Source organism: Olea europaea, chromosome 17 (assembly GCF_002742605.1).
Source record: "Olea europaea var. sylvestris chromosome 17, O_europaea_v1, whole genome shotgun sequence".
NCBI classification, from domain to species: Eukaryota; Viridiplantae; Streptophyta; class Magnoliopsida; order Lamiales; family Oleaceae; genus Olea; species Olea europaea.
Window position 1 is genome coordinate 4392343 of NC_036253.1, and position 16637 is coordinate 4408979.

The 16637-nt window shown below is 36.5% G+C and overlaps 2 protein-coding genes across 3 annotated transcripts; both read left to right on the forward strand.

Moving 5' to 3' along the window:
* The first annotated feature begins 2169 nt into the window (after positions 1-2169).
* Positions 2170-4770, forward strand: LOC111365540 (zinc finger BED domain-containing protein DAYSLEEPER-like). The gene is made up of 5 exons (XM_022986096.1): positions 2170-2921; positions 3013-3194; positions 3268-4287; positions 4362-4429; positions 4516-4770. The coding sequence occupies exons 1-5, from the start codon at positions 2170-2172 to the stop codon at positions 4546-4548; spliced, it is 2055 nt and encodes a 684-aa protein (XP_022841864.1). The 3' UTR covers positions 4549-4770.
* A 2628-nt stretch (positions 4771-7398) lies between these two features.
* On the forward strand, positions 7399-16359 carry LOC111366101 (3-oxoacyl-[acyl-carrier-protein] synthase II, chloroplastic-like). 2 transcript variants are annotated; one of them, XM_022986756.1, is made up of 15 exons: positions 7400-7860; positions 7960-8025; positions 8681-8886; positions 8965-9168; positions 9480-9590; positions 9681-9776; positions 9934-9979; positions 10058-10137; positions 10569-10637; positions 10798-10882; positions 12692-12846; positions 12932-13012; positions 15099-15158; positions 15574-15733; positions 15993-16359. In XM_022986756.1, the coding sequence occupies exons 1-14, from the start codon at positions 7698-7700 to the stop codon at positions 15688-15690; spliced, it is 1539 nt and encodes a 512-aa protein (XP_022842524.1). In that variant the 5' UTR covers positions 7400-7697; the 3' UTR covers positions 15691-15733; positions 15993-16359. The 2 variants fall into 2 exon arrangements, with proteins under 2 accessions (XP_022842523.1, XP_022842524.1); XM_022986755.1 differs by having other exon boundaries at positions 7399-8025.
* The last annotated feature ends 278 nt before the right edge of the window (positions 16360-16637 follow it).

The following is a 16637-nucleotide window of genomic DNA, read 5'->3' on the forward strand; positions in this document are numbered from 1 at the left end:
CAGAAAGGCTTGTAGAAATATATTACCAAAAATGCCCTTTGTACTATGGTGTAAAGTGGGAGTGGTGTTTTTATAGAGGGTTGTTGAAATAAAATCAAACATATAGATTGGAGAAATGCAGTTATTTCAAGTCGGGCTGTCTTAGGGATGGCAATTCGAACTGTCAAAACCGAAAACCGTGGTTAACCGAACCGAATGGGGAGAAAAAAACCGAACCGATGGTGCAATGGGGCGGGTATGGTATTTGATATTGCTGAACCGCTATGGGGCGGGGCAGGTATGGTATTTACACCCTTGCCCCGAAACCGAACCGATTACCCGTAAAAAAAAAAAAAAAATTAATAATAATTATTGGATTTCCACTATTTTTATCCAGCCCAAAATAAAATTCTGCCCAGCCTAATACATTCACTATACCAGTCGTCCAGCCCAACTCCCCACAGCCCAGTTACCATAACCCATAAGAAATTATAGAATCGGGTTCGGCCTATATGACTTATGAGAGTGTAATTGTAACCCTACAGTCCCTACTCCTTACCCTTAACCCTTACTTCACAAATCAGTGAAATCAAACAGACAAACACAGACCACACTCACGCAGCCGGCAACCACAGCTCCAGCCTCCACGCCTGACGCCTCACTGCCTCCAGAGTCCAGACAGTTAACTACTTAACTTCACGACATCACCGGTTCAACGCACACAGCCACGGCTTCATTGCTCCTGCCTCCGACAGTCCGACCACTATTTGAGGTAAATGAAATACCGAATCATCTTCTTCTGCTTTCGCTGTATTTGAGTTTTTCTATATTTGAAGGAACTAAAGTGCACGCCCATGTTGAAGTATGGATTTAATTCATTGCATTAGTATTATGGGACATTAGGGAAAATGGGTTTTGCAAAGAAAGTCTTTCTTTTGTATATGCCTGTCATATCATCTCAACCTTTATAACCTTATATTCCTGTGCTCGATTCGAATTTTTGTGTTATGGATTTGATGGTTTTGGATACGCTAGTGGATGCTCGTATGTATTCTAAAGGTAATTAATTTCATTATGGGTAGTGAATGGAATCAATTCATATTTTTTAATTTAAGTACTTTCAGTGGCTAGTCATTTTTTTTTTTTTATTGTTCTTAAAAACGGAAATCTCTTTTACAAAAATCATGTTATCACCACTTCAATTTATTTCATATAGTAATTCCTTGAATAGACATAGGTGGCAAGAAGAGAAGGGAAGGGACCCTTAGACAGAAGTAATTACTTATTTTTTAAGCTATAAAAATGTATTTATTCTAAAAGAAACTTATAAGTAAACTTTCAGAGAAGCAAGAATGCTCTGGAGTTGTCTCATCAAATTCCATGTAGCTATTATTTCAAGTGCTGGTTTGTTTTGCTCATTAGACTCTTCAAAGCAATAGACAGGGGCTTGCCAGTTTGGATCCTCGAGTACTCTCCCAACCTCGAATGTCATAAAATGTGCAATTGTCCCCGTGTGGAAATACCAGTAAACAGGTGTTTTGGTAATCACATCTTCATAGTACCAAACAATCTCAGCCTTCTCCCATACATTGCAAAGGAACCCATCCTTGTACTGCTGCCCAAGATAATTAGCTCCCTCAAGCCAATTAGGTCTCAGAATTCCCACAGGATCTTGCTTGCTCGAGCACACTTTATCAGAATCCAATGTATAGTCATTTGAGGATTTGTCTTTTGATGTTTTCTTAGTAACAAAGGAGGAGCTTTCTTATGATCTTTATGAAATTTATGACTTTGTTTCAATTTCACTTGCTTGATTTAAAAAATCTAGTGAATTTCTTGTCCAGAAATGTACAAGCATATTTCAAAATTCTCGTGGTCTTCAATTTATTATTATGTTTTTGTCATTATCTTGTGTTAGTCATTATCTATTGTTTATTTTTTTTATCCGAATTCTATTTACTGCTTTAAATATAAGTTGAAAGTCTAGAGGACAAAAAGTTGTTTTTGAACTAAAATAAAATAGCCTCCTCACATATAGTTTTAATATAATTATTGAGCCTTCTGATTTATATTGATATATAAGTTATTTCTCTATCGTTTAGCATTCCACTTTTGTAAATTTTTCACCTAATGAAATTGATGAATGCCTAAGTTTTTGAGTTTGTTGATTTTTTTTTTTTTTGAAATTAGATGTCTTGCCAGGGGTCAGAATCTTCCGTTCCTACTCCCCCCGCTTCAATTGGAAGTGCTTCTGCTTCAATTCAAGTTGGAGATACATCAACAAGTACACCAGTTACTTCACAAAGTCCAAGTGAGGTAAATGCAAATCCTATTCATATAGATTTAGGTGATGATGAGGAGATGACTGAGGAAAATAGAAAAAGAAAATTGACCTCTTCAGTGTGGCAGCATTTTAAGCTACAGAGAATTAATAATGTGTCCAAAGCAATTTGCAGACAATGCAACAAACAGTTAGGGGGTGAGTCGAAAAATGGGACAAGTCATTTACATGCTCATTTAAATAGATGTCCTCTTCGAGGTCAGAAGGATGTCAAACAAATGTTTTTGAATCAATTTAAAGAACCTAGTGGTAGGATTGCAATGGGAGCATTTGATTTTGATCAAGAGAAAGGTAGGACGGAACTTGCAAATATGATCATCCTACACGAATATCCTCTTTCAATGGTTGAGCATACTGGGTTTAGAAAGTTTTGTAATACAATTCAACCATTATTTAAAGTTGTTTCTCGTAATACCATCAAGGCTGATATCTTGAAAATTTATGATTATGAGAGAACAAAAGTAATGGGCTTGTTAGAGAGGACCAATAGTAGAATAGCAGTCACCACTGATATGTGGACATCCAATCAAAAGAAGGGATTTATGGCTATCACTGCACATTACATAGATGATTCTTGGAGGCTTCAGAGCCGAATTTTGAGGTACAATAGTTTTATAAAATAGACTTTAAGCTACTATCGTATTTTCTGAAATTTTAAGTTATCTTACGAACTTTTTTTCATATCCATACAGATTTATATATGTCCCTTGTCCCCACACTGCTGAGTCACTGTCTACTGTGTTAATGGATTGTCTATTTGATTGGAATATTGATCAGAAATTGTCCACATTGACTGTTGATAATTGCACCACGAATGACGCTATGATTAACATTATGTTAGATAAGCTTTCTCTTGGTTCTTTATTGTTGAATGGTGAATTTTTCCACTTGCGGTGTTGTGCACACATATTGAACCTGATAGTAAAGGATGGTTTGGATGTCATTAGCCCGAGTGTTGAGAGAATTCGCGATAGTGTTTCATATTGGTCAGCAACACCAAAAAAAAGTTGAAACTTTTGAGGCAGTTGCACGACAAATGAAAATCCCTTGTGGAAAAAAGTTATTATTAGATTGCAAGACTCGATGGAACTCTACGTATCTAATGATTCATACTGCTTTGCTTTACAAAGAACTTTTTCCTCGACTAAGGCAAAGAGAGCCTCATTACAGAAGTGTGCCGAGTGAGAGTGATTGGGAATTGGCTACAGAGATTTGTGATAAGTTGGAGATATTTTATGAAGCGACTGAATTATTTTCAGGAACAAAATATCCTACTGCCAATTTGTACTTTCCCAATATTTGTGACATAAAGTTGGCAATCCGTGATTGGAGCACATCATCTTGCGATGAAGTCAAATGGATGGCGTCAAGCATGAAGGAAAAGTTTGATAAATATTGGAGTGGCATGCATGAAATTCTAGCTGTTGCAACTATATTGGATCCTAGATACAAGATGAAACTAGTTGAATACTATTTTCCTTTGATTTTTGGAGATGAAGCTCAGGAAGAGGTTGAAAAGGTTAGAGCATTTGGTCATAAGTTGCTCAAAGAGTACAAGAGACCATATCGTTCGACAGAAAATACATCTTTGTTTCCATCATCTTCACAATCAGAGTCGTCTACTACTAGTGGAAAACATTCTCGCATGGCTGGTTTTGATACATTTGTTAGCCTTTCTGTTACTACTGATCATGTAAAAACAGAGTTCGATATTTTTCTAAATGAGCCAGTATTGCCTAGGGTGGACGGTTTTGATCTATTGACATGGTGGAAAGCAAATTCAATAAAATATCCGACTTTACAGAAGGTTGCAAGAGATTTATTAGCCATTCCAGTATCTACTGTTGCATCCGAGTCAGCATTTAGTACAAGTGGTAGATTTGTGAGCCCACATAGAAATAGGCTTCACCCGAAGACTTTAGAAGCTTTAATGTGTGCTCGAGATTGGCTTTGGTCTGATATTCATGGTAGGATGTATTGTTTTATGTTTGTTATTTATGCACTTTCTTTTATTGCTAATTTTTTCCTCTTTTGTGTGTAGAAAATTCTGGTCCTTCATCATATTCCGGAGCTTGTGCAAAGTTTGATGACGAGGATGTTGACGAAGAGGTACATTTTTTTGTTTAAATATTTAGTTAAAAACATTATGGATTATTGATTTATTACTCTACTTACATTTCTTATATACTATATAGGAATCGACTTTGAGTTTTGACGGATGCCAGTAAGAGTTGTGGAGAAGAATGAAGATTGAATATGAATTGAAGTTGAAGCTTTTTGAGTTATTGAATATTGTTTGTTAAATTTGGATTTTGCGTTTGAGAATTGGGATTTTTTTGCATTTTCATTTGGGATGTATTGTTGTTCGTTACATTAACTTAGTATCATGTTTTTGTTTTCATTTTACTTCGACGGATGGACCAATTAAAAATAATTTATTTTCGTGGTTATTAACGACCCGAACCGAGCCGAACCGAGATACGAACCGAAATCGAACCGAACCGACTTTCGTGGTTATGGTGCGGTTATGGTATGACCAAAAAATTGATGGTTCGGTGATGGTTTTGGACGAACCGACCCCGAACCGAACCGTTGCCATCCCTAGGCTGTCTAATGAAATTTATTGTATAATAACTGTATCTTGGATTAAAATTTGATAAAAATGGCTCCCAGACAGGTTGTAATAGTACATTGTTGATGTTAAAATTAGTAAGGCTAATAATAAGCTAATTTTAAGAAAAAGGGGAATTTGTTGTTGAAAAAGACCACAAAATACGTTGAGAAAGTGTAATGGTACCATAAGTTTTTACATGAATTCGCTCTTTTTTTTTTTTTTTTTAACAAGAGTTCTACTAAACTATTTATACATAGTTTTAGTCGAAATCACATCAAATCAGTCAAATCAGCTACAATACCGAGCTTGGAACTGGGGTCGCCGAATTCTTCTATGATTGGTCGATGAGGTCAGTGGCCATGTGTCAATATTTTTATCAGGGAATGATGACCTATAAGAGGCTTGAGGATCAGGTCTTCGGATTGACGGTTATGTGCGGTGATGACGTCACTTGTGGCAAGTGTATATGATTGATAAAGTGATGTGACAGGAAGTAATCATGATGTTTTTCTGAGATAACGACGGGCGAGTCCGAGCTGAGAGCAGTGACCAAACTCACACCTGCCTGAGGTGGAGTTAACGAATTGTTTTTGTTAGATCGGAGTTCGGTTGTCAACATATATATTTACATATAAGTTACTCATTATTTTAAATATTGAAGCAAGTATAGTTCGCTAGTTAAACGAATGGACCAGATTTGCAAGCAAATTAAAGTTTAGTGAGTTAATTGCGTCAAATTAAAAATGAGCATTTAGATCTATGAGCAAATGGAAGTTGGATAATTTGATTGCACTTAATTGAAAGCTACGTGACCTAGACCCACATGAACTCATGAACACCGCACAATGCATATATTTTCAATTAATGCATGATCAATATATATATATACACACACACACACACACACACACACACACACACACACACACACACACACACACACACACACGTTTAAAACAGCTTTTAGAGGAAACTGGTTTAATGTAACTTTCTTTAAAAGCATTTTCAAAATAAGATCTTTTTCAAATATATATAGTGCTCATCTTATATTAAGTACCAGTGATGTTCATATTAATTCATTGGTAAATAATAAATTTAATTCAAATGTTAGAACTCACTAAATTTTTATTCATCAATAAATTAATATAATACATGCACTGGTACACATTGTGTATGTTGAGGGGGGGGGGTGGGGTGGGGGGCAAGCGTCGAAGAATGATTGGCTGAGCTCAAAATAAGGTTATTTTTAAGTAAATTATTTTGTCTTCTATGTTTTGAAATTATTTTTTAATAATGAAATTTACTAACTTATTTTTGAGTAAAGTAACTTTTAATTATACCGGTTAGCTTGTACATACAAAAGCCTCGGGTTCAGAATTTTGATTGGTCACTGAACTTATACGTTGGTTGACAAATGGTCCCTAACCTTTTATATTCAAATTTAGTCAATTAATTTTTTTGTAATGAAATTTGCGTCCATCGGGCCAAAACTAACGATTTTGCTTATTTTTCTTTGCCCAGTGGGCGTGAATAGAGAAGCCATTTAAGTCCATGTTTAGCCTCCATACTTTAAAATTCATTTCTTCTAAACTCGTTTTCAACGCATCATTTTATAAGATCAACAATTTATCAACTTTTAAACTACATTTTCATCAACTTTTATATTAAATTTTACTAAAAATATGATTTTTAACAAAACCAATCAAGGGCTAACTAAACCACATCAATTTTATGTTTTCGCTCAAGCAAATCCGATAGTATGATCTAATAAATAGATTTGTTAGTTTGGCGGTTAAAAATCGTAATTGTTATTTTCAAAACTTTAAATTTTTGTCGAATAGTCATTGTATTTCAACATATTTTCACTTGTGAATCAATCTCCTTCAATTTGATAATTAACAATTTTGATGATGTGACAAAAATAGGTATTAATTTTTCAAAATGAATTGGAGTGGACAGATTGGAAACTACATTAAGGCCTGTTTCGATGGACATTCGTTTCTATTTCTTATAGAAGTGTTTCATGAGAAAATGCTCTTAACTGGTGTTTGAAAACTAATTTATAATCGATTTTTTTTTTTGAAAGAGCTTCTAAATAAAGTCACGCTACTCATCTTCCTACAAAAAGTTCTCATAATTAAATGAAATAATTTTACGAAATTAATCAAACAAGTCTAAAATAACTTTTTATTTTAAAAACTCATTTTGACTTCTCAAAAGTAACTATTCAAAATAAAATTGAATTTTTGGTGACCGTTGAAAAACGTGATTTTTTTATTTGCTAGGCATGAGGACTTATTACAAAAGATGAAGGATGATATCGGAATATAAACAATTTCAAGGACTATTTACGAACTAAAGTAAAAGTTGAGTGTCCAAACATATAGATATGTCGTGGAGTCGGGGTTGGGGTTGGGGTTGGTGTTGAGTGGGTTAGGTGGGTGAAGACTGTGGATTCAGACTCAGATTTTCTGCTTAAGCAAATATAAAAACAAAAACATGGCGTCTTAATCGTACAAAAATCCAAAGACACGACACAAAATTTGATTCTTTCGATTCAATTAACCCAAAAAATGGCCTTCTCGTTAATTTCACCGCCCTCCCGTATTTCGATTCTTCAGTTGCCATAGCCACTCTGCAGTTTGTTGTTCCTCCTGAATGCTACAGTAATACCAAAAAAAAATATATTTATATATACAGATACACACACACACACACACATATATACACATTTTTTGAGCAGTAGTGTTGTGGGGATTGGGAATGGCTTCATCGCTTGTTTGTTCGTGGTTGACGGCCGCATGCATGTCAATTTCTTGTGAGAATGACTCTTCTATTTCCATGCTCAGCCACAGCTCGACGACGTCATTGTCGAGTCGCCGCCGGAAAAGGGCTTTTGCGAAATGTGCTTTGTCGGAATTATCCAGTATTCGGAACCTTGTGAACTCTTGCTTAGCATTCGAGCCTTGCAATCGGTTTTGTAAATCATCTTCTAAAGAGGTTGTCTCTTCTGAATTTTTATTAGGAGACGGATCCGGGAATATTCGTTTGCATCACAGGCGGAAGAAAGTCCCTCGCGCCGCCCGTTCTGGTAATTTTGCCCCCTGTTTCGTCATTAATGTGCAAATGATTTTGTGATTGAGCTGAGCTTTGATTTCAGTAAATGGAGTACACTAGATATCGAAATCTGAGGCTAAGAATCTTGCGTTCGACACCTCGTATAATAAATTAAGATACCAAAATTAACAACATTCGAATGGGTAATGATTGAGCGAAGTTCATTGTTTATGTATGAAACACTTTTTTATTGGTTCTGTTGGGCGGGAGGGTAAGTTTGGAAAAATAGCACTGACAATCTTCATACAAGCGGGGCCCCTCTTATCTCTGTAATGTGAGCTCTGTTTACGAGAGCTAGGAGTGCAATGGTTCTGGGTGGGTTAGGTTAGCTTTGTTGATCTTTAATGGTAGTTGCCAATTTTCTTGCTTATCACAACAACTTGCATTAGCTTGCAAAAGAGTCTTGGAACAAATACCTTACTGTGACATACTTGGCTGACGACGTGGGAAATTTACAATAATTTCATATGGACACATGGTAACTTGCCTCTGGAGCCATGAAATTTGACCGAGTGTTATTAATATGTTAAATTGGATTTTGATTTGCTTTGGGAATACTGAACATGCTCTCTAATGGTTTTTTTTTAATGGGTTGTTATCGATGCCCTTGGGTCCTATCTAAATTATAGGTGAAGCAATGTCCATAGCAGTGCAACCTTCCATGGAAGCTGCGGTGAAAAAGAAACCTCCAACCAAGCAAAGGCGAGTGGTTGTCACAGGTATGGGTGTGGAGACGCCAATTGGTCATGATCCAGATGTGTTTTACAATAACCTGCTTGAAGGTGTTAGTGGCATTACTGAGATAGAGGCGTTTGATTGTTCTCAGTATCCAACAGTATGTCATCACAGTCTCCCCTTTTATTGTTTTGGAGCAACTGTTTTTAGTTTTGACTACAGGGGATTTGAACTGCAGAGAATTGCTGGAGAGATCAAGTCATTCTTGACAGATGGTTGGGTTGCTCCTAAACTTTCTAAAAGAATGGACAGATTCATGCTTTACATGCTGACCGCGGGAAAGAAGGCGTTGGCCAGCAGTGGAATTACAGAGGAAGTGATGAATGAATTAGATAAAACTAGATGTGGAGTCCTGATTGGCTCAGCCATGGGCGGGATGAAGGTAACTTCGGAATATTTAAAGATTAGATGTGCTTTAGCAAACAAACAAAAACAAAATTTTAAAAATGAATCTGATTAGAGCTTCCTCTAGCTGATGGGATCTTGGATTTTCACTTTTGAAGTCCTAAATGTGAAGTGCCAAGTTTTCTGCAATCTGGTTTGCATGTGTTTTGGAATGTAAACATGGAGCATAGAAGCTGGATAGGCACTTTTTCTTTCAGGATCTTACATTACATAACACCAAAATATGGTATCCTTTGCCCTGAAATGGATGGCTATTTCCCACTCTCAGTTGCTTTGTTACTTGAACAGGTCTTCAATGATGCCATAGAAGCATTACGGATATCATACAGGAAGATGAATCCATTTTGTGTACCTTTTGCCACAACAAACATGGGTTCGGCTATGCTCGCCATGGATCTGGTTAAATAAATTATATGTTCTGAGCTTAGCAACTTGTGATCTCAATAACCTATCAGCATCTCGTAAGATTTAATTAATTTTATACTCCAGGGATGGATGGGCCCAAACTATTCAATATCTACTGCTTGTGCAACAAGCAACTTCTGTATACTGAATGCCGCTAACCATATTATCAGAGGTGAAGCTGTAAGTGGTTTCAGTTTCTTTTAAGCTCTAGAGTGGAGCTTCCCATTGTATGATGGTTCTGTTTCATTTTCTTTAAAGAATCAACTGGCAATTGCCTAAATGTAAACCACCTTCTAGTTTACTGCCATTTTTAGTGATACTAGTTAGGAATTTGCAGAACATGATGCTTTGTGGTGGCTCAGATGCAGCAATCATTCCAATTGGTATCCGTTTAAATTTTAGTTTCCTTATTTTTGAAAAACCACCATTCTTGGTTTCCTAATCATAACTCTTCCTTGCAGGATTGGGTGGCTTTGTTGCATGCAGAACACTTTCACAGAGAAATAGTGATCCTACAAAAGCTTCACGTCCGTGGGATACTGTAATGTTCTACATCTTTCTCTGGATAATTACAAGGTTCAAGGAAACATTAAAACAAGGATGATAGACATTTTATCTGAAAATATGATGAGAATCAGACTGTTAATTTTAAAATGATATGCAATTCCAGTTCACATTATAGACATATCTCGTCCTTGCCAAAGACCTTTAATAAACTGTTTCCATGTTTCTATCTTCTAAAGTAAATTTTCAGTGAGTGAAGTGGTCTTCATATTCGCAGTTGTGAAATTTGGATTCACGTGTCGGGATAATTGAATTATTTGGCGTCGAACTTTGTAAAAATTATTGTATTATATAGCTTAGAATTAAGAATCTACCACTTAAAAAAACCTTATGGTTGATAATGATGCAAGAAATTCCTTGATTCAGAGTAGCAATATCCCTATATTTAAATTTTGTGATCTTTGACAGAACCGTGATGGGTTTGTTATGGGAGAAGGAGCTGGAGTATTGCTTCTGGAAGAACTTGAACACGCGAAGGTAATCTAAAAGCACTATTAGAACGAGAACATCCTTTTCTTCTGCATTAAATTATTTCGTGGTGGCTACAAGGTTTGCATTTTCCTTCTGTATTGAGATAAATTTTCCGGTGGCTAATCTATTCTTCAAATATATTTCCAATTATATTTTGGATGAGTAGAAAAGGGGGGCAAATATATTTGCTGAATTTCTTGGTGGAAGCTTCACTTGTGATGCTCATCACATGACAGAGCCTCATCCTGAAGGTACTATTCCTTAGTTTTCTTACGAATTAGGAAATCAATTATTAAGTGAAGAAAAGTTGAGTTCCCGTTTTGAGTTCATAGCTCTCAAGTATCTATGTCATGCGTTTATTTTCCACTGGGGGTGTTGTTGGATGTTTCAAGTCTCCAGTTATTAATATTCTAATTTCTATAAATATTTTTGAGGGCCAATGTCTGGTTAAAGTTCACAATATCGACATTTTGATAAAATATGACAACCTAGATTAAGCTCCTGCTTGGTGGGGACCTAGATTAAGCTCCTGCTTGGTGGGGACCTAGATTAAGCTCCTGCTTGGTGGGGACCTAGATTAAGCTCCTGCTTGGTGGGGACCTAGATTAAGCTCCTGCTTGGTGGGGACCTAGATTAAGCTCCTGCTTGGTGGGGACCTAGATTAAGCTCCTGCTTGGTGGGGATTAAAATCATATTTTTAGTAGATTTTGATAGAAATTGATGAAATGTGTGGTTGAAAAGTTGTGGGACTTATAAAATACGTGATTGAAATGAATTGTTGATTTGGACTTAGATTAAAATCTAGATTTTAAGCGGTACCAAATGGGGGCTAAGTGGATACTCCATCTAGGCCTAATTTCTTGATTAAATTAATGATCCCTTTAATCTGGTGAGTTTTCAAACTTATGTGATCGATCATATAGATAGTTCAAACCAAGCATATTGATGGACCAAACCTCTAGATGTCAGTTGACCTAGATAGACACATTTTGTGTATGAATATCAGACATAGAGCTTATGACTTGTATGGAACATTTTGTGAGTACGGAATTAATTTCCTTCTCTAATGAGTTGGGCAGAACGTGTCAATTCAGTTGGACTAAGTTTTTGTTTTTAGCATTGAAACATTTGAAATGCAGAAGGACTTACACTTAAACCAAGAAGGGAATATTGCCACCCCCACCCCACCCCACGTCAAAAAAGAAAAGAAAGGAAAATATACAGTAGAAAAGGAAATGTAATTCAGAAGTTATTCGTATTAATCATAAATCCATGGGAGGAGGTTGACATAAAATTACATGGACCCAGGTAATTAGAAAGGATTTGATTGTGATTTACCTACGAAAGAGCCTCAGAAGATAAAAAAGCCATGGTTTTAAGCCCTAGTAAAAGAATGAGACAAGGCTTTGTTAAGTTCAGCTGTACAAATTGTTTATAATTTTTGACGACATAACAACTTCTAATAACTTTTACGGTGGATATATTAACCTGTCGTGATGTTTGTCAGAGTATAGATCAGTATTTTTGCAATTTAACTATCATAATAATTAGATAGACCCTAACAACAGAAAACTTTCCTGTAAAATTTCAGTGAACACTTTATGGTTCGGTACAACAGCCCTTATTGTGATCTCTTTCTTGACCTTTTCATTTTATTTGTGCTTATCAACTAAAATCCTTGTTTGGTAGTGCTATCAAGTGCTAAGTTTATCAAACATCATTTTTAACCACACATTCCTTAGGATGCGCAACTTTTATCTACTTTTTAACCACACATTCTTGGGTCCCATTGCTTATAAGCACTTAAAAGCTTAACCTAGCAAGCACTAAGAAGGGTGTTCTTATGTTTTAGTTGATACTTTGTCTTTTGTTATTCAGTGGGGCCACTACCATAATGATTGTGACAATTAATGATGCAATATTTTCTTTTGATGTATGCAATGCATTCCTTGAGTGTAGGATGACTAATTAACTCCATGAAAATAGTGCAACAAAGAACCCGTGAATCAGTGTTTTACTCACTTGACTCGAAACTTTAACTCATGCATGCCTAAAAGCAGGAACTGGCATCATTCTATGCATTGAGAAAGCTCTAGCTCAGTCAGGAGTACCCAAGGAAGATGTGAACTATATAAATGCTCATGCAACATCTACTCCAGCTGGTGATCTTAAGGAGTATCAAGCTCTTGTTCATTGTTTTGGAGAGAATTCAGAGGTTTCTTAGTAAATACAAGTTTTTTTCAATTTTTTTTCCCTGTAGTTGCTTGGTATCATTAATGGCTTATTCTTCTTGTTTGCAGTTACGAGTGAACTCCACAAAATCTATGATCGGTCACCTGTTAGGAGCAGCTGGTGCTGTGGAGGCTGTTGCGACTGTGCAGGTTCCTTGCATCTTATTTAGTTTGCAGAAGTCACTCAGAAATCATAGCACATCTTCAGCTTAGTCAGCCTCATTTCTCTCTTCATGGCACTAGCTAATATAGCAGATATGTGTGCATTGCATCATGGTGCTGTTGAATACTATAAGTTGAATGAAATCTATAGTGTGCTTTATTTATTTGATGTTGGAAAATTTTTCTTGCGCCCGCTGAGGCTGTTAGGCTTACATTACAATATGCATAAGAGAATAAGCCATTCCTTTTCCTTTGGGGAAATTTGAGGCTATCACAATGGGAGATGTCGACAACGTGGAGGAGTTGATGGCTATATTGGGTTGTAGGGTTGCACAGCTACCCATGTCATACCTTGGGAGCACGTTTTAAAAGTATACACACTTGGATCAATATTGTAGAAAGGTTGGAGAGGAGGTTAGCAGGTTGGAAGCGTATGTACCTCTCAAGGGGGAGGACGTCTTACCCTCATTAAGTCCACCCTATCGAATCTCTCACCCATTTCTCGTCATTGTTTCCTATTCTTGTCTCAGTGGTGAAAAAATTAGAGAAGATTCAACGGGAATTTCTATGGGAAAGGTTAAGGGAGGAGAGGAAACACCACTTTGTTAATTGGAGTGCAGTTTGTTCTCCCTCAAGGATGGGGGGCCTTGGACTAAGGAGTCTTGTACTATTTAATAAGGCTTTGTTGGGTAAGTGGTTTTGGCGATTCGGCATGGAGAGGGTGAGCTTTTGGAGAGGAATTATAGAGGCGAAATATAGTGTTATGGAGGGGGATGGTGCTCAGTTGTGGATCATGGTTTTTATAGGGTGAGCTTATGGAGGTACATCCGACGAGAGTGGAGAGAATTTCGAGATAGATCGACGTATGTGGTGGGGAACGACAGTACTATCAGATTTTGGGAAGATTGTTGGTGTGGAAATCGATCGTTAAGAGTGGAATTTCCTTTTCTGTATCGTGTTGTTTTGAGTCCATCTGCTATGGTAAATGAAGTCTTGTATATACATAATGAGAATCTCAGCTAGAAAATTGTTTTTGGGAGGAGTTTGCAAGATTGGAAGTTGGATGATTATGCGCTACTTTTGACCTCTTTGTATTAGGGGCACATCAAGGTAGGAGAGAGAGATTGTAGTAGGTGGAGGTTGGCATGGGATAGTACCTTCTCAATTGGCACTTATTTTAGATCTTTATTGGAACCTGTAGAGAGCTCGTTCCCTTGGAAGATGGTATAGAAATGTAAACTACCCCCCTCAGGTGGCATTTTTATTGAGGATGATTGTGAGAGAACAGGTGATGATAGTGGATAACCTCTGAATAAAGGGTTTTTATGTTACGGAATGGTGCTATATGTGTAGGAAGAATGGAGAGACGATTGACCACTTGTTTTTTTATTGTTAAGGTTCTCGTTCCCCGTGGAACGATAATTTGGCTTCTCAACACGTGGATTGGTCATTTCTGCGGAGTGTGGAGCATTTACTGAAAGCATAGAGGATAAAATCTCGTAATAAGGATAGTACATTTGTCTGGAATCTTATTCCAGGATGCATCGTTTGGTGTGTGTGGAGGGAGAGAAACAGCCGTTGTTTTGATGATCATACACGGATAACTGAGCAGATTAAAGAATTGTTTTATACGACATTGTATACTTAGTTTAATTTTGTGGCTTCTACTCATATAGACGGGTTGCCTAATTTTAAGTTGTTTCTTTCTTGTACTAATTGATAATACACTTATCTGTGATTAAGAAAATATTTGATTACCCATAAAAAAAAAAAAAATAATAATAATAATAAAATCCCCTTAGCCATCCATTTTACTGGAATCATTCAAAGGTTGTTTGTAACTGGAAACGTGGGTCCTCCTTTAATTGTTTAAGCTCATTCTCTTAGCACTAACGGTGTTTATTTCTCTCGTCTTTGATTTATTATATTTAAAGACAATGTAGATTTTTTCAGTCTCACTGCAAATGAGGTCTCTCTGTTCATACTCGTTTTGTATGTTTTCCTTATCTGCGTAATTTATCGCCACCTTGGAACTGTGTTCTTGATTGTTAACATGGGCCTCGTCTCTTTGCAGGCAATAAGAACAGGCTGGGTTCATCCAAATATCAATCTTGAAAGTCCAGACAAAGGAGTGGTATGTTCTTTTGCGCCATTACTCCTTTGTTTCAATCTGCAAAAGGTGTAGTGTTACTGCATTAGTGTTACAGCATTCTGTAATGCTTTGTTTTCAGTTGTCAAAAATGAGAGATGTTTGGCAATCTTAGAGGTTCATGTATAGTTTTAATTCCAGAAGAGCATTCATTTTAGATTAGGAGACGTAAACATAAACTGTATCTTTTTTTGATTGTATAACCAGTAAGATTGTCAAACCAGCCTTCATTTTCAATCCCATTTTTCACTTTCAATTGGAACAACCAATAACTGCAATTGGACTAGTTAGTGCGACTTGGTTTTGAACCTTTATTGTCCTCATAGTTTAGCTACTGTACGTATCTTTAGTATACTCGAACTGTCTACATAGCATAGATGATGATCAAACATCAATTCAGGATATAAACATGCTGGTTGGACCCAAGAAAGAAAAACTGGATATCAAGGTGGCATTGTCCAATTCATTTGGATTTGGTGGTCACAACTCATCAATCTTATTCGCTCCATACAAGTAGATCATTTTTGTGCGCTTGAGTTGGCAAATAATTTCTGCAGAAGGTACATAGTATTGTTCGTATTGATTTGAAGTGTAATATCTTGCAGTTACTTTTTATCATGTATCATCTTGTAATCTTGTGGGGACAAAAGCAAAAACTGAACCTTTTAAGTACTCAATTTGTTTTTTTTTGGCTAGTATAAGTGCCTTTTTAAATTACTGCTGATTTTGTAATTCTTCTCCGACCCTTATTTGAGTCGTGCTTTGTGGAAATCATAGTTACCTCCCTCGCATAATCAAATAAATTTCTTGCCTCTGCAGTTTATTTTGGCATTTCACAATGTTAAATCTTGCGCTCAATGAGATGATTGCTTGAGCCGGAAGGAAAGGTGCCTTGAAATGAAGTGGGACGAAAACTCGGTATTTCCTCTTGGATTGTTGTTATATCTTTCTGCCTCCTCTTGACCTCATGCATTGTGACCATAAGGCTTCTGCAGTGATCTAATATGATCTCTTGAAACAACTAACCCTTCAGTTTCCAGTGAGCTGTTTCTAATGTACAATGTACTATAACAGTGATTATTCTTGTTCTCTGATACTGAATTTTGACATGTATTTTACTTTACATGAATTGCATTTTATATCTCAACTCTCTTATTTAATTTGCTCATTCAATGAGCATTTTCAATATTATGCCTTGAGGATGACTCATATTTTTATATTTCAAATTTCTATTTTTGTAGCTAGAAAATTCCAGCCGACGCTCTAATCTATCTTTTTTTTTTGTACATTTTTCTTCTACTTTTACTCTTGCAATTGCAATATTGTCCTCAACCACTCGGTTTTTTATGCTCAAACTTGAAAACTTCAAGTGGATGAATAAGAATCTTGAGTTCTCCCCCATGTCGTCACACGGGGGATAATAGGGACATAAAAAAGGGGATCCTATCAACTTGTTCTGACCTA